The following is an 18,678-nucleotide window of genomic DNA, read 5'->3' as shown; positions in this document are numbered from 1 at the left end:
AAGGAAGGAAGGAAATCTGAATCAGCACACAGAAAGAATATCCAGTCACGAATATTGCAGCTCAATTTCTTTAACATTTAAATACACTTTTCTATATACTGAAGTCTAATCTATACTTAATTCACTTGCCCCCTATTAATAGTTTTCACATAATTGACAGATAACCCAAAAAAGGGCAAATTACTTACTTCGAAAAATACTACTCCCTCCGTCCCATTTTAAGTGTTTTACCGGTCTCTTTAGTCTGTTCTATAAAAGCCTCTCTTTATTTCTTAAATTTTGTGTCTAGTCAAATTAAGACACTTAAAATGGAGGGAATATAAGAAGATCTTGAATCTTTTCTTTCACGAAAAGGTAAAAGGAAAGATAATCTAGGTAGTGCTGGAGTTAAAAAGAGCAAGACTTTGCATGATTTGAGGAAAAAACAAAACTTAGAAAATAGGGAAGAAAATACTCATAAAAATAACCAAAAAAAGGAAAAGGAAAAGGCCATATCATGTTATTGTTGTGATTACACTATTTCTTAATTAAGAAATTATAAAGATTGCATGTATTTATGGAAAATTTATTTCTGTACTCTGCACACGTGCACTACCACAATTCTCTCTCCCCAAGACAAGAAGAGTGATCATATAAGAGTAGAATTTTAACCAAGAAAAGTAAAGCGTTTTTCATTTTATAATAATCTCTCTGACAAATACTAATTCCTGTTCAACTGGAAATTCCTCTTTTATTCTTGGTCTGTTCTTTAACTTACATGTGATTTTGTGAAAAAATGGGTGACGAGCATTTGTTCATTGTCACTTCTGATAGAGCTGTTGAACAGGTTTCTACTTTTTCTCTTTACTCATATGAGTTTTTGTCCCCTCAGTTTTGGATTCTACACTCTTTCTTACTTCCATTTCTGCAATTCTGGCACTACGAAAAAATCACTATTTTTCCACTGAAAAATATTTAGTGTTTATTTTGATTGAATCAGTGAGAAAAGAAAGAATAATAGTGTTTTCACACGAACAAATTACGAAGTTCCCATCATTTCAATAGGAAGATGTTTCCCACCGTGTGTTTTCTGAGTGAACTGGTTTGGTGGTAATGAGGTGAGAAAATAATGTTTTATAACACAAATTTTCCATTGAATGTAGGTGGAAAAAATCTGTGTTTCTAGTGGTGTGGATGGTCTGTTATGTTGTTGTTGTTGTGTGTGTGTGTGTGTGTGTGTTTTTTTTTTCCTGTTTCATGGCTTGAAGAATGGAAGAAAAACGCTGATACCTTTTTCATTGGACCACATGTCCACATGGGAACTTTAGATTTGAATGTAAACTAAGCAGGAAAAAAGAAAAACTCATAGCCCACTTGTAATAGCTAATGTGTTTGTGGATTTTTTAAAATTTATACTACTACTTTTTTCTTGGAATCTATTCTCCAATTTGTACTATTACCTGTTGCTTCATTTACTTTGTGTAGCTTGCTATTTTGCTGTCACTATTTTCCTATCAATCTTGCTTTGATTTCACTTCTTTTGAGTGGAGGGTCTATTGAAAACAACCTCTCTACCCAACAAAGGTAGGGTAAGGTCTTCATACATCCTACCCTCCTCAGACCCACTTGTGGGATTACGCTGGGTATGTTGTTGTCGTTGTTGTTGTTTTTTCTTGGAACTTTTTCTATTGCATTGGGCGATAAGGGAAGGGGAAGGGAAAAAGGGGCGGTGAGAACTGACACAAGACTTACACTAGTACCATTAGACAATAAGCCTTGGTGGTTTAATTTTGTATTGCTTTGTTTTCTGGTTTGTTATTTGTTTATTTATTTATTTTTGTGTGTGTCTAACACGCCCGTTTCATCCTCAATCTCTTTCAGCAAGTATGCTTATTTTCAAATTTGAGATTAGCAATACATACATTATGCCTTCTATTGATTACCTTAGACTATTTTGAGCAATCTTACAGCACACAGATACTGGTTTAGAGGGTTGATTCACCATACTGTAACGAAAAATCCTTTTGGAGAGTTATGGTGAAGGGTTCCAATATTTATGTTCGAATTCTTGTGCCCTTTAAGGAAAAATCACAAACTTCATGTTAAAATTAAAACATCTTGGTTAACAGGATTGCAGTATCCAAATTCAGAAATGTAGTAAAGTTTTTACTTGTAGCTGTATACAGGCCCTTAGTTCCCTTTTCACCTAAAAAAAAAAAAAATACTTTTTGTGCTCTCTTCGATCTCATTTTTGTTTTTAGAATCTTTTATGGTCCTGGTTGTAACTTGAGAGTAGTTGAGAATCATATCTTTATCTTTTCTATTCCAATATGGTTAGAACTGTTCCTAGCTTAAATTAGCTCAGCTTTTTAGTGTGCTTGCTGATTTCTTCATCAGTTTTCCATCTATCTACTTGTTCAAACAGCTAGAAGCTCTCTTAGATTCTAGCGAAGTTTTTGAAAATAATAATTTGCAAAATATACATGTTCTGTACATTAAGAACTTATGTACGTTTTTCTTGTGTCGTGTTTTCTGGGGTTGTGCTGCTGCTCTTAGGATCTTTCAGAAAGCAGAAGTATCATTATGCTCATATTATTCTTTTCCTGTTTTACTTGACCTTCAAACATTGTACAGGCAATAATTGCACTGAAGAAGGGCGCGCATCTATTGAAGTATGGTAGAAGAGGGAAGCCCAGATTCTGCCCTCTGAGGTTATCCACGGTAAAGCATTTTATGGAACATATCTCATGCTTTTCAACCCTTAAGGAAATTCTCAAAATAAGTTGTGTCGTATTTGGAATATATATCCATAAAGATAACTGAAAACCTTGCCATTGGGAAAGAAGATACAATCAATGTTCTTTGGCGTTCACCAGTGTGCAGTCCAATTGAAAGTCATATTTGCTTGACGAATCTTTATAAACCTCTTACATTAGCCATTACAACTTGTAGCTCTACTTATCCTTATTTTTCCTTCTATCAGTTCTAAGATTCCATTTTGCTAGAAGTGTACTTTCATATCTGTACGTGAAACTTACTCCTAAAGGGGAATTGTTTCATTTAAACTGATATTTCTAGAGCCAAATGAGTTCTCTAACATGGAAGCTGGCACATCCTTTCTCATGTATTCCTATCTCTGTTCTATATGCTGTTTTACAAAATTTCCCTCATTTAATGAGATGTAACTTCTCCTTACTCTTCTTTATCTCCATTGTTTAGGAGTCTGAATAACTGTGGAACTTCCTGAAAACGCGAAGTTCATGATAAAGTTAGTGTGGAAATTTTAAACTTATTCAGTTTTCACTCATTATGTGGATTTTGAAGTTAACACATTAATACAATATCAAGCTCCTTTTCAGAAGAATTTTTTCCAATCATTCTGATCTTTCCTTTTTTGTTTAATTAAAGAAACTATTTCACAAAAGTCTGCTTTTGAAAGGAAACGGTGATAGTGGAAATTCTATACGTGCTTCCTTGATCCTGATTACTGAATAATGTTTAATATGTCCAAAGACAAATGTGTTTTTTTGCTGCTTTTGCTAAGATATCAGCTAAATAATCTTTTGTTTTACTTTGTTGACAGGATGAAAAGTTTTTGATTTGGTACTCTGGGGAGAAGGAAAACCAACTGAGCTTAAGCGCAGTCACAGATATCATCCGTGGAGCCATTGGCTTAATAAGCACTGTAAAAAAATAAGTTGGGGTAGTCCAACTTATTTTTTTTACTTATAAGCTGTTTTCAGTTTGTAAATCAAATGGGCCCAATTATTTTTTGAGCTTATTTTTTAAGCACAAAATGACTTTAAGCTGGCCAGCCAAACACTCAAAAAAGCTGAAAACAGCTTATAAGCCAACTTATAAGCCAATCCAAACGGGCTCTAAGTAGTGAAGTTTGTCTTACTTATAAGCTGATGGTTCTAATCGAGATCTATAGTTAACATTATATGATTTCCTTTCGGTTGATAAGAGTGTTATATTTTGTTAATAAGGTAAATCAACAGAAACAACTTCAGACAGAGATGGATAGTCAATGCATTTCTCTAATATATGGAAACAGCAACCACACTCTTGATCTGGTAACTTATTCATTAGTCTCAAAATTAACTGAAGGCTACTATACATGGATATATAGTCTTTAGTTCTCTTATTTATCTGACCAGGATTTGTGGCTTTGGTTTCTCCATATCTATAACAGATATGCAAGGACAGAATGCAGGCTGCGACGTGGTTTCTAGGCTTGAGAGCTGTAATATCTCGGAGTCGTCATGGACTGGTGGAAAATATGAAAAGCAAAAGAGGAGTGCAAAGTTGCATCAGTAGTCCAGTAGGTTATATGCGGAGAAAACATAATCTTGGACTTTCAGTGAAGAAAAGCAGAATTTCTCAGGTTCTTGATGCTTCACCTTGTTATTAAGGGACGCTTTGCCCTGTGCAATCTTCTGCTATTTTGATATTGTCCTGTGATTTTGATTTATTCAGAAACTAATTTGAGATTGTTCTTTAGTAGTACATCAGTGAAATTTTGTGAATAAACTCAATCTTTTCAAGGCCTTGTCAAATATGAATGTACTCCCAAAGGTTATACTTCTCATCCTTGAACGGACTGGTGGCTATGGCACTGAATTTGTAACAGAGAACTAAGGATTGAAAAGGATTTATAAATATAAATAAGGAATGAAAAAAAAAAAAAAAAATTTAGAAATTTGGAAGGACGAGCACTCTCAATCAATTATATTATCTTGAAGATGAGTGCACAACAATATGATTCTATTACTTCACTCACTTTTCTTTAATAAAATGCCTATAGCACCTAGGTACTTGTAGGTATTCTTCTAACATGTACCTAGTCTAGTACATATATCTTAAGTTAATTCAATTCTTTCCATTTTCCCAATTGCATGAATAAAATTATACCTGCATCTTATATTAATCTCCTAATTGATAAACTAAGAAAAATTGATGTACTATGGATGAATCTAGTACAATAATCCAACACCCCCTTCAAACTAGATTTGTCATTCCAAAAGTCGTTCTGGAAGACATCAATCTTTAACGGCTCAGTGTAGATATCTATTGGTCTTGGGAGCTCAACTCCTTTTTTGAATCATAGACAGAACCTATGAGTTCACCCTTTCTGAGTGCACGATCTAGAAGTTCACCAAAATAGTCTAAGGTACCTGGTCCCTGAACTGTTTTCACAGATAATGCTGGAAAGTAAATAAGGCAAGATATTTTACGTGGAAAACTCCTTGCTCAAGGGATTAAAAATCACGACCTACTCCGGTAGGATTTCCAACTTCACTAAACTGAGCAATGTTTAGATTACAACCTATTGCAACCTAGGAATTGAACTCTTAATCCCTCTCCTTGACAATAACCCTATTGTAAGCAACTCTTGACTACCTCTAGCCAAGCAAACTAATACACCTTGCCTATCCCTGGACAAGTCTACCACTCAAAGGTTAAGTAGGCAAACAGCCCACAAACAACTTCTGAGAATTCAAAACAATACACCTAGACTAACTCTAGCCTAGTGTACCACTCAAAAGCTTGTGAAGATAAAATTCTTGCAAGCAGCCCTTGAGAATTCAAGCACCTACAAACAACTTCTTAAAAGAGAAGAGTAGGTTTACAATTTATAGAACAAAGGAACAAAGACTCAACAACCTAAGGACATAAAGCATCTTCAATTCAGGGGTCTGATCCTTTGGCTTGTTGAGGCTTTGTTCTTGAGAGCACCTTGAGAGGAGTGGCGGCTGCACTTGAGAGAAAAATAGCCTTTTTAGATTTTCAAGTGTTAGGGTAAACAATGCCAACATGTTGTATATATAGGGGGCCAAGTGAGGAACATGTGAGAAGCATGTGGTGAGGAACATGTGAGAAGCATGTGGTGAGGAACATGTGAGAAGCATGTGACCATGTATAGAGACCTTTCATCTTTTCATATTGACCTTTAGCTACAGGTTTGACCTCCAGCTTGCTACTGCAGTTCTGCCAGTCAGAACAGTGCACACAACTTTTCTAGCTGTCGTGTTTCGTACAGTGCCCAGGGGACCTGATCAAGGACCTGGTCCTTGGCATGTTTGTCAAATCATCAAAACGACAACATAACATAACTCATCAATTTCCCTCTTTTTGATGATGACAAACTTGTAATTGATATTCCCCCTGAGAAACAGGTTCCTCTTCATAGAACGCTTAGTTGTACCTGTGAGACCAGGTACCCCTGCAGAATAGACTCTCATTCTTCATGTTTAAACCTTTCACAGCTTTGCAATATCAATTTGTTTATAACATCAATTTGTTTATGTCCCCATTTTCCCCCTTTTGGCATCAACGAAAGGAGTTATAAGATTAGCACAAGCCTGAAGAAGTTCAAAGACATTAACTCAGGCCACTTGGGCAACTCAGAATGATCAGTAACAGAAACAACCAGAACAATATGAAGGAGAAAACATATGCACAAAACAGAGCAATTGTCATTGAGATTTAGCAGTCAGTTGAAGCATAAATATACAAAATAAAGTTGCCATAGTGCCATAGTCATTGTTACAGGCCACAAAAAGATTTTACAAAAGTAGGACTAGGGTTAAGCAAGAGAGAGAAAAGAAAAAGAAACACAAAAGAGGGGTCCAAAAGGATAGAGGGAGACGGATCGTGTGTTTGCAGGTTTGATTGGGTTGAGAGCTTTGAGCATCATGTCTAGCCTGGCATCTGCAGCTCTGTGATTTTCCAATATCTGCTCCTGAAGTTGTCCAACTTTCTGCTGCAGATTTTCATTTTCACCTCTTAACTTAGCAACCTCTGCTGTCTGAGTCTCTCTAGGACCAGGTCCTCCAGCCTTCAACTCAATATTTTCTACTCTTAACAAGGCATTTTCAACCTTTAGCCTCTCTATTACAGCTAACATTTTCTCATTTGCTTCAATGAGACTTGAGATAGTAGAGGTGCTTCCTATTCTCCCTTTCTTTTGCACAATGCCACATTCCTCTAGTGTGCTCAAAGAGAACATCTGTTTCCTTATCCCTTTAGTAGCTTTCCCAGTAGCAACTTTGAAGTGATCAAAAACTTTTGTCAGGAGGAAACCATAAGGTAGACCATGCTTGCCGTCTTTTGTATTTACGACTTTCATCATATGCTCAATCATGATGGAGGGTAGACTGACTAAGTGTCCTTCATCCAAAACCTCCATCAAGAACAGATCTCTCTTAGATGCAATGCACTTTTTCTCAGCTCTGGGCAGTACCACCTTGTTAACCAACTCAAAGAGAAGCTGATATTGTGGTTTCATTTGCTTCTTGTACAGAGTATCGGTGGTCACTTGCTCTCCAATCTTGACTATGAAACTTTTGAAATCATCTGAGGCTTTGATATTTTTGTCATTTCCCAGCATTTTCATTCCCTCAGTTGGGACACCTAGAATCTCTCCCAGCTGAGTTTCATCCAAGTGAAATCGACCTTTCCAACTCTGCACACCAAGGTATGGTTGTCAGTGTACGACAGATTTACGAAGAAATCTACTATCTCTTTCTCATAGGCAAGAGCAGGTCCTTTAAATAGATGGTCCCATTGTTGAGCTTTTAAGATTTCCATCAATTCATTCAATCCCTGATGCCCAACTACTTTAGGATCAAGCACTCTTCCAAGTAGCACCTTTTGTCCTTTCAGATTCTTAATTCTCAAAATCTCGTTCATTTTTCTTAAGTGCTCCCTGTCGTGAAGGACCAGGTCCCTTCTTGACTTCCACCTTTCTCCTTTTGGATGGACCTGTTTCCTCAATTTCAATGCCCTGCCTTTTCTTTGGAGATTTAGAGATTTTCTGAGACTTGTGCAATTCAGCAGTATCTTTCTCAATCCGCAACTTCACCTTCTTTTTGGAGCTTTTTCTTTCCGGGGGAGACTCCTCTTCTTCCTTTCCCTGAGTCTCAACCGCATTCACCACTTCTTCTTTGTCTCTTGACCTACTTAATTCAGCCATTTTCACCAATCTTCTTCTATTCTTTGGACTCTTCTCTTTATCAGTCTGAAGGGTCAACTCAGGTTGTGCTTGAGTTCTGAGTTTGATAGTGAAAGGTTTCTTGCTAGACTGTGAGAAAATTTTCTTTTTGGCAATATGTTTACTCTTGGTAGTATTTCCCTTCCCAGATAGTTTTGAGGCACCAGGTTCTCTTCCTGGGCATCCTTCCAGAGGTACAACAATGGAAGACAGGGGTACAAGATCCAAGCAGTCTTCCTCGGGACCAGGTCCCTTATCCACATACTCTGTTTCACCACTGTTCCTCTGTTCCACTTCATTTTCTACCAACTTTTTCTCAATCTCTCCAGGTTTCTCTTGTGCTTCCATACTTACTTTTTCAGATTCCCTTTCAACCACTTCTTTCTCAGCAATATCACTTACGATATTTCGTAAGATGTCATCAAGGTTATCACCAGCATTATCTAAACAGACATCCACATTTTCACTTCTCACTTTAGCAATATCACTATCCTCATTGACTGCAACATCTTCTGCACTTTTACTAGATTTTTTCACTATCTCACTTTCATTTGTTGCATCACCTGACACAACCCTTCCTATTTCAAACTCGGTATCCAAGATAACATCCCTTACAGACAACTTCACCTCTTTTTCACAACTACCAATCACAGTATCGACCTTTATGGTACTTTCTACTTCTTCTGTACTAGTTAAGGGGTTGGAATTTCCTGATTTTTGAGGTTGTTCTTCTAAAACCCTTTCCTCATTCTCATGCATCACCTCTACTAACCTATAGATTTCAGCACCTTTGTTTTGACTTGACACCTCTATCCTATCATCATTATCAAACGTTTCTTCCGTAAGACCAAAGAGTTGGGAGGTAGTAGCGGTTTTGGCACTGATGTCAGAGTCGTCGGGGTTGTCAGGCAAAGAGGGTTTTGTAGATTCAGAGATAAAAACTTTTGATTTGTGTTTCTCTTGAGTTTTAGAGGGACCAGGAACAACTGGTTTAGGTGAAAGTACATTGGGTTTTTGGATGGTAGAAATGTGACCTTTTTGAGAAAGGAAGGATGATAGTGGGTCTGTTGGAGTGGGTTCTTTGGGAGGTGAGAGAGTGGGGTTGATTTCTGTTCCAACAGAAAATGAGGACTCAAGGTTAGACATGGTCTATTTTGAGCGAAGAGATGGAGAGGAGAGTAGGATTTGATGGAGTGTAAGGGTTTGAGGGATTATGTGAGAGAAAGGAAAGAAGAGTGTAAAATGGCTTATATGGGAGGAAGGAACCAATTTCTATTGGTTTGATCAAAAAGGCTTTTACAACCGGGTCGGTTCAGAGAAAAGAGACGTTTGGCTTAAAAAGAAGCGGGAACTAATGATGACATGGCACTTAGGCAAAATTAAAAAGTATGTAAATGCTTGAAAGGACTACTAACCTGAGTCATAGGGACCTGATCCCTTGACCTTTATGAAGACAGCTTAGACAAAAACTCTGAAGAGTGTAATGTCTCCAATGTTAGGTTGTCCTCTTTTCTCAACATAGCCATTCATAGAGGAGCCATGAGATGATTTTGAACACCCACAGCTTCAACTGACTCAATCTATGTAGCTCAAGCATCGTTTCAAGTGTTTAGATGACATCGCTAATTGCATATTCAACTCCACTCCATGAGTGCTCTTTAAATTCATAAAGAACTTAGTTCAAGGGACTTCAGCATATCCAACAGGCTTGTGTTGTCTCCTGACAAGAAGTGGTTTCTATCCTTTGGATACAACAAAAATTTGCTTGACACTTCAAGGATTTTAACATCGTCCCTCCTAAACCTTTGTGCAAATCCTTGATTGCACTGAAGTAGGGTGCCTTTTGATGGTTTACAAGTTTGCAAACACAGAAGACGATTTTCCTTATTTATCATCCCTTGTTCAGAACTTTTGTCCATGAGCTGGACATCCCTCTCTTCTCTCCTCTCAAGTCATCTTTAAGAGGAACTTTTGATGTTCAACGTGCTTGCCTTGAGAAGTGAGCAACCTTATCAAGCTGAAGTGATAGCTTAGGAACCTTAGGTCCTATATACTGAAGGGACCAGGTTCTTTTGCATTCTTTGGACACTTGGCTGTACCTTCTTCCTTTGCTATCCTCTGCTTGAATTATTATCTCAGCCTTACGCTCTGTCCTCCTCTGCTTTTGTGATCTTCGTTCCTTTTCAGAGGACTTTATTAAAAAGTCCAAGGAGGAGTTTTTCATACCCTTAGAGTTGAGCTCTTTTTAAGTCTTTCTCACGATCATTGAGACAGAAGGATTTGCACTCAGATCTCTTTAGACAATTCAACACCTTTTTGCACTAACCAACTCACAGTGAATCCTCAGGAACAAGATCTCAAACACACAATCATTAAGCACAAGCCTAATGAAAATACCACCTATCATCAGCATTGTCTTGACAGATCTTCATGGGTCTTGTCTTTCTTTTCCCAAAAAGAAAGTGAGGAGTTCTAGAGACAGAGCACGCACAAATTACCCTTGTCTTATCTTTAGCACACCACTTGTTGTCATTTGTTGTTGATATCATATGGACCCGATCCTCCAGAACTTGCATCCTTCTCATTCACATCATTGATAGGGACCAAGTATCCATCTGTTGACAGGACAAGATTGGCTATATTGACCTCCTCGTAGCTGACCCCAACTTAGTACACTTGCAGTTCAACCCTTCAAAGATGGTACGCACATTCAAATCCATGAGAGAGTGTCTTGCCAACTTTTGCTCACATGAAGAGTGCATTATCTCTTCATGTTGTCACTCGACATCCTCCCACCTTTCAAGGCCTTGAGTGAGATAAGATTAACCATTTCTTCAATTTTGCGCTCAGAGCAGTCACATTCACCAACACCTTGTTGACTGCTCCTTTCTCACTCCAGCCCTCTCATCCAATTACTTACAAGAACTTAGGAACCCAAACTAGCTTGGGTCCCAAGTAATGATAGAATGGATGAACTAGATGTCTCCTCGCCCAGGCAGGTAACAGGCTCTTCTTTGTTCGAGGACCAAGTCTCGGTCATCTTGGTTTGCTTTCAACATCTTCTCTGTTTCTCCTTGCATCCCTACCATCTTCAGATTCATCTGAGGAGTCTTCCTAGACAGCTAAAGCTTCCTCAACCAAGGTGTCAGCTTTCGTTTTTGAGTTGAGCTTGTCCCCAGGTACCTGGTACTTCTCTTTTTCTTCTTTGACATTTCTGCTGCTGCTTCTTAACTTTGACAAGCCTTCAAAGGATCTGCATCATTTCAAACTCATCTCCACTTGAGTCACTTTTCTTTTGTGATCTGACACATTTCTTCTTCTTCTTCTTCCTTCTTTGCTTCTTGTTTTCTTCATTTTCTTTTGGATCTGCCTTTTCTTTAACCTCACAATCTTCGGCAGAAGCATGAGTGCCGTCACAAATAATATACCACAACTCAGGGTCCTCGATCAAAATAAAATCCCGCATTATTGCCTTCCACCATTCATAGAATTCTCCATTGAACCTTGGTGGTCTTGTGAAAGATTCTCCTTTCTTCATGTTTGGTGAACTAGCCATGATGAGGATCCTTTCTAGGTATTACCCTTTTAGAAAGAACCCGCTCTGATACCAATTGATAGAACCTATGAGTTCACACTTTCTGAGTTCACGATCCGAAGTTCACCAAAACGGTCCGGACTTAGTCCGAATCAAGGGACTTTCACGATAATGCTGGAAAGTAAATAAGTGTGTGATATTTTACGTGGAAAACTCCTTGCTCAAGGGATTAAAAATCACGACATACCCCAAAAGACGATTTCCAACTTCACTAACCGAGCAATGTTTAGATTACAACCTATCGCAACCTAGGAATTGAACTCTTAATCCTCTCCTTGACAATGACCCTATTGTAAGCAACTCTCTCTTGACTACCTCTAGCCAAGCAAACTAATACACCTTGCCTATCCCTGGACAAGTCTACCACTCAAAGGTTAAGTAGGCAAACAGCCCACAAACAACTTCTGAGAATTCAAAACAATACACCTAGACTAACTCTAGCCTAGTGTATCACTCAAAAGCTTGTGAAGATAAACTTCTTGCAAGCAGCCCTTGAGAATTCAAGCACCTACAAACAGCTTCTTAAAAGAGAAGAGTAGGTTTACAATTTATAGAACAAAGGAACAAAGACTTAACAGCCTAAGGACATAAAGCATCTTCAATTCAGGGATCTGGTCCTTTGGCTTGTTGAGGCTTTGTTCTTGAGAGCACCTTGAGAGGAGTGGCGGCTGCACTTGAGAGAAAAATAGCCTTTTTAGATTTTCAAGTGTTAGGTTAAACCATACCAACATGTTGTATGTATAGGGGGCCAAGTGAGGAACATGTGAGAAGCATGTGACCATGGATAGAGACCTTTAGCTACAGGTTTGACCTCCAGCTTGCCACTGCAGTTGTGCTAGTCAGAACAGTGCACACAGCTTTTCTAGTTGTCGTGTTTCGTACAGTGCCCAGGGACTTGATCAAGGACCTGGTCCTTAACATGTTTGTCAAATCATCAAAACGACAACATAACATAACTCATCAATCATCCTCTACCTCGTTAACCTTCACGACCTTTTTGATGTGTGGCACATTTTTCATTTTTATTTTATGAGAAAACCTTTGCTTCCAAGGTTTGTTCGATCCACTCTTGTTTCAGCTTCAGTAGTCTTCTAACATATACTTAGTCTATTACATGTATCTTATACTCCCTCCGTTTCAATTTATGTGAACCCATTTGACTGGGCATGACATTTAAGAAAGAGTGAAGACTTTTGAAACTTGTGGTTCAAAATAAGTCTTGAATATTTGTGTGGCTGTAAATCATTTCATAAAGTGAATTTGTTTCCAAATTAGGAAAGAGGTCATTCATTTTGGCACTGACTAAAAAGGAAATAGGTTCACATAAATTGAAACAGAGGGAGTAAATTTTCTTTTTTCCATTTCCGCAAGTGTGCGAACAAAACCACATACATCCTTATATTAATCTCCTAATTCATGACTAAGAAAAAGTCATATATTAAGGATGTCTGTTGTCTATTAATTCCACTAAGTAGCTGCCAGTTGACAATTTTCAACTTGTATTCTCTTCCGGCGTGAGAATTATAGAAAGTAATGTGTAAAGCTAAAACCATAAACTCATGGTTATAACATTTTTATTAAGGGCCTTTTCTGCATAACGGGTTTGTGTCTTGTATTTTCTATTTTGTCCAAATGTTTTTGTTGAGTAGGAGACATGTACCTTGAAACTGGTATTCTATTTTTTCTCAAAATGTTTCTGTTGATTTACAGATACTTATACCTTGAAACTGGATGCTTATCTCTTTTTCTTTTTTGACTTTATAGTTCAAGTATCTGTAAAAGCAACATGCCTTTCCTTCTTTGTTTCTCTACAATTGTCATTTTCCTTTTTGGCTGGCTGTATCTTGTTATAATGTGATCTGAACTGTATTTGCTGTCTAACAGAAATGACAAAATGTATAGGTGCTTTTCCATAACTCTAAAAATGATATAAATTTATTTTTTTAAGGTTCGCAGCTTATCAGGGAGTCCCGCTCAATCATTTTCAGAGAAGTGGTCTTGTGATGGCTTATCACGTCCCTATGACATCTTTCTTCCGCAATCAAGCCTATCAAGTGTGCACGACGGAATGGATAATGTTATCACAAATTCTTCATCTTTGGAACCAAAATATCTAAGCCAGAAAAGAGCATTGTGTGATGGCATTATCCAAAATGATATGTTTACTCCATCGTTATCGTCCACTCACAAGTCAAGACTACTAGGAAAATATGTTTTAAGGGATGTTTTTATTTGGGGAGAAGGTGGAGAAGGAGGATATTTGGGGTATGGGGAAGTTAAGGTGGATGCATTATTACCGAAACTTCTGGAGTCAACTACGATGCTTGATGTACAAACGATATCAATAGGAAGGAGTCATGCTGCCTTAGTCACCAAACAAGGTGAAGTGTTTTGCTGGGGTGAAGGAAAGAACGGAAGGCTTGGACATAAACTTGTTATGGACACTCCACGCCCAAAAATCGTCGACTCCCTTAACAGGGTTCATGTAAAATCTGTCAGTTGTGGTGAATACCATACATGTGCCTTGACAACTTCTGGTGAACTGTATACATGGGGTGACAATTTTGGTGCTGAAACAAAGATGAGAAGTTATAATTGGCTGCCAAATAGAGTTTGCGGTTCTTTGGATGGTGTGAAAATATCTTACGTTGCTTGTGGGGAATGGCACACAGGAATTGTTTCAACATCTGGACAATTGTTTACTTATGGAAATGGAACTTTTGGTGTTCTTGGTCACGGAAATCTTCAAAGTGTGGCTCACCCCAAAGAAGTTGAGTCCCTTAGAGGTTTGCGGGTGAAATCTGTTGCATGTGGACCGTGGCATATGGCTGCATTAGTCGAAATATCTACTCATCACCTTAAATTCAACAATCTCGGTGTGAAGCTTTTTATATGGGGTGATGGGGATTATGGAAAGCTTGGCAGCTCCGATAATGAGAGAAAGCTTTTACCAACATGTGTAGCTAAACTTGTGGATCATGATTTCATTCAAGTTGCCTGTGCAAACACCTTAACCATTGCCCTGTCTAGAACAGGAGAGGTTTATACAATGGGAAGCTCGAAGCACGGGCAGCTGGGTAATCCACAAGCCAAAGGTGAATCAGTAGTCGCGGTGCAAGGGAAACTTAAAGACGAGTTTGTTACATGGATCTCTTCAGGATCATATCATGTCGCTGTGCTTACATCTAAGGGAAATGTCTACACGTGGGGTAAAGGTTCAAATGGACAGTTAGGATTAGGTGATACAGAAGAAAGAGATTGCCCAACCTTGGTTGAGGCTCTAAGAGACAGGCAAGTGGAACAAATTGTGTGCGGATCAAATTCCACTGCTGCAATATGTTTGCATAAATCCATATCAAGTACTGATCAATCAGTTTGCAGAGGATGTGGCATGGCTTTTGGGATTAGAAGGAAGAAGCAGAATTGTTACAATTGTGGTCTTTTATTTTGCCGTGCATGCTGCAACAAGAAAACCACAAATGCATCCTTGGGCCTGGACAAAACTAAAGCTTTTTGGGTATGTGATCCCTGTTTCTGCCAATTGCAAAGGCTTGCTCAATCGAGCAGACAGGAAAAGCATAGCCCTAGACCGTTATTGATAACTCAGAAGGAAGAGGGGGAAGAGTCAAATAGTATATCAAGTCGAATGATGTCAACAAGAAGATATTCTAGTGACAACAGTCAATGTTACAATGTAGAGGAAAGTAAGCATTGGTTAGATCTGATTGAATCTTTGTTGGATGGTTTTCCAAGATGGGGACAAGTTCCTTGTCCTGAATTTCTCAGAAGAGGAAGAGGACACCACACGAGAACTCAAAATTCAAAGGCTTTAGCTTACCCAACTCATTTGAAGGTTCCTCCAGAACCAAAAGTTGTGTCTTCATCTGCGCTAATTATGCAGGAAAAGTTGTCAGAATCAAATAAGTTCCTCCTTGAAGAAGTTTCCAGGCTAAGAACTCAGGTACATTTCCCAATAGCTGGTTTTCTTAAATACTTGCCTAAGGCGACCTTAATTGTTGATGCAGTTCTGTGTCATGTTTATGAGCATGCCTGTGCAAGTTGTCTCCTTGTGTGGAAACAAGTCAACACAAAGCTTATTCTTTATGTGAAAATTACTTTTAGCTTGAACTTTATTAACTATGTATAAATTTGAGAAAAAGCTGAAGGTTAGGCAGTTTGGAAAAAGAATGTGCTTCCGAAGTGGTTTCAGTGGCTTTCTCTTTACTTGCTCAGTATGCTTCTGTATTCACATAACCAAACATACATAGCTAGTAATGATTTTCAATCCTCTGTTTTTTCTTGGAAGCAAATAAAGTGTGACCATTGCTCAGGGTCAGCGTAAACCGTTGGCAATTCAATACGGTGTGACACCATGTAGACGTGGAATTTATTTGATTTTTAGATGCTGAAATGATCCGTCTTGAAAGGTGATACTATAGCAAAAACCTTTTTTTGGGTAACTATGGTAAACACATCTATTCGGTGTAATTTGTGAGGTAAACAAACATCCAATGTTTAACTTACCAATTTCCATTTGAATAAAAATATTGTACATCTTCTATCTCTTAGATTAAGCATCTTTGGAAAACTTAAAAACCTTTTCCTAATCCTAATTTGTGAAAGGTTTTTATGAAACTCTTTCAGTAAAGACTAGATGTTTTTAGTTTAATTATTCTGCCGAAAAGTTGTCGTAATGAAGGCTATGCCTGCTGATTTCCTTAATCATTAATTTGTGACAGTTGGCCAAAATCTCCATGTCTGTACTCATCTCCACTAAAAAGAAACAGGAAAAAGAATTACATTCCCTTCAAACTCCAGATTCATCGTATCCTTGAAAATTGGCTGTTTAACTTTTTTCCTTCTCATATAACTCTTATTTGTGAAGATCCACTTATGATAACTCAAGAATCATACTACATATACTTTGATCACCTTCTTTGGTGGTTCATCCTGGATCAGGAGAGAAAACAATCTGATTACATGGAGTTACTGATCAAAAGGGGAAAAGAAAAGAATGAGCTTGAGCCCTGGGGTCTAGTGGTAAGAGCACAACTTGTAATGTGTGGATTATGTGCACGTCACGGGTTCTAACTTTGCCATTGACTAAAGCCTGATATTTAAGTGGAGAAGGGTAGAGGGGTGGATCCATTATTTAGTTTCGAACCATGCACTGGGTTGAATAATTTGTCTCTAAAAATAAGTGAAGATTTGATGTGCTCACTGGGATAGGGAAAAATACCAAAAAAAGTTTCTTTTACTTGTTGGAAGCAATCTACACCGAGGGTCTACTGGAAACGGCCTCTCTACGACCCAAGATAGGGGTAAGTTCTGCGTCCACTCTACCTTCACAGACCCCACTTTGTGAGATTTCACTGGGTATGTTGTTGTTTTATTGGAATAGTTTACAGTAGGGTACCTCCTGCATCCTATACTGCATGATACTAACTGGAGATCACACTTGCATATAGTTTTATACATAAATAAGATGGTCTTTTTGATAAGTACAGGTTCAACGCCAACTTTATATTGTCATTTTAGGATTGATAAATCAGCTTTTAGTAGCTCAGAATGCAAAGCCTTTAGTCTATTACTATCTTGTTTTGGTTATTGCAGCTTCAGACAATGTCAGAGAGTCTTTATTTTGCTAGAAGAGAAACTAAGAATGAGGCTGTGGAAGATAGAAAAGTTGATAGCCTATTGGCTTCTCCAATTGTATTTTCCAAAAACAAAAGATCCTTATATAACAAAAAACAAAACTATGCTGATGATTTGGAAGTTGAATGGGTGGAAGAGTGCCAGCCTGGTGTCTTAATCACTTTCACAATATCGCCTACTGGGAATAAGAAAATCAAGCGAGTCAAGTTCAGGTAAATTTCACAACAAACTCTTTTGCATTAGCCTAATTCATAGATCTCATGCATATGAAATAAAGTACTTAGCAATGTGCTAATTTAAGGGTGTCAATTGGGCTAAATTTTAGCGGGTTAAAACAGGTTGGAACATAACCTGGCTGAAGTTTGTTTGGCTCAAGATAAGCGCGTTAATTTGGATAAAACAATGTGTTATAACGTCCAACTCAAAGTCCTTTTTTTATTTGTTAATTTGTTCTTTTCCAAAAGAATTTAATTACCAAATCAAACTGACCAAAGCTTTACTTTCGTTTGTCATGATATGACTGTACCTAACCAACCTAACCTGTAAAATATATCTTGTATTTTGATAATGTTCTCTAATGGGTAAATTTTGAACAGCATAGGCTTCCCAAAAGTGCCCCAAGTTTTTAGAGGCTAAGTTTTTAGAACAAACTCTATTAGCCTAGCTCAATTTTGAACTACGTAGGCTTCCCAATATTCGAGCTCAACGAACAAGCCCGCGTTGACCTTTTATATAATAAATGCATCCCTTCCGGAAGTCATGGTTTGTTGCACTTATTAGGTTATATTTTTTATGGGCTAAATTTGACACCTTTAGTTTTACAATTTTGATTATTACTGCTTATTTGTGTTGCATTATGCAGTTGGCAAGAGTTCACTAAGAAGGAAGCAAACAAATGGTGGGAAGAGAACCAGCTTTGGGTGTATCGAAAATATGATGTTGAAGGATATACGAATATGAGCCAAGATATAACCAAGATTTAGGAGTTACTCTTTTCTTCTAAATTTAAATGTAAGTTATACCAGTTTGATGAGTGGTTCACGTTCATTAAGTCATTAGTCCATCAGACAAAGATTTAGATGTGTACGAACGAACCAATTTTACCTTTGTCCATATAATCGAATCATATTTTTGCGTGGCTTACCCTTCGTTTGGGGTGGTCTTTAATTTTTGTCCCTCAAATTGCTGGTCTTTAAATTTTGCCCTTCACTTAAAAAGGTGGCCGAAAATATCCTGAGTTTTTGGGTTTGAACTCCCGCTCTGTCAAAAAAAAAAAAAAAAAAAAATAATTCGCAAGGCAAGACTTTTACAAAAAGTCTGCCTCATGCAGTAGAGTTTGCCTTAAGGCATAGCTAAAAGTTTGCCTTACAAGGCAAAGTCTGTCATCTCCGGCATAGGTTCGTAGAAACCTATGCTTTGCGAAAATATTATTATTTTTGACTCTACTGGGTTT

General features: G+C 37.9%; 1 protein-coding gene across 1 annotated transcript; it reads left to right on the top strand.

The window, feature by feature from the left end:
* The first annotated feature begins 352 nt into the window (after nt 1-352).
* On the top strand, nt 353-18,366 carry LOC132050131 (PH, RCC1 and FYVE domains-containing protein 1-like). The gene is made up of 8 exons (XM_059441195.1): nt 353-826; nt 2,614-2,700; nt 3,563-3,664; nt 3,993-4,055; nt 4,175-4,366; nt 13,519-15,531; nt 17,184-17,437; nt 18,088-18,366. The coding sequence occupies exons 1-8, from the start codon at nt 776-778 to the stop codon at nt 18,206-18,208; spliced, it is 2,883 nt and encodes a 960-aa protein (XP_059297178.1). The 5' UTR covers nt 353-775; the 3' UTR covers nt 18,209-18,366.
* The last annotated feature ends 312 nt before the right edge of the window (nt 18,367-18,678 follow it).

The sequence above is a fragment of the Lycium ferocissimum genome, chromosome 3, assembly GCF_029784015.1.
Source record: "Lycium ferocissimum isolate CSIRO_LF1 chromosome 3, AGI_CSIRO_Lferr_CH_V1, whole genome shotgun sequence".
NCBI classification, from domain to species: domain Eukaryota; kingdom Viridiplantae; phylum Streptophyta; class Magnoliopsida; order Solanales; family Solanaceae; genus Lycium; species Lycium ferocissimum.
The sequence above is the reverse complement of the archived record's forward strand: the minus strand, read 5'-3'. Positions and strand labels throughout refer to the sequence as shown.

Bases quoted from the DNA above. Each gene is read 5' to 3' on its own strand.
- LOC132050131 (XM_059441195.1), top strand. From the start codon at position 776: ATGGGTGACGAGCATTTGTTCATTGTCACTTCTGATAGAGCTGTTGAA. The intron at 3,665-3,992 runs GTAAAAAAATAA...AAACAACTTCAG, and splicing joins CCATTGGCTTAATAAGCACT to ACAGAGATGGATAGTCAATG. The intron at 17,438-18,087 runs GTAAATTTCACA...TGCATTATGCAG, and splicing joins ATCAAGCGAGTCAAGTTCAG to TTGGCAAGAGTTCACTAAGA.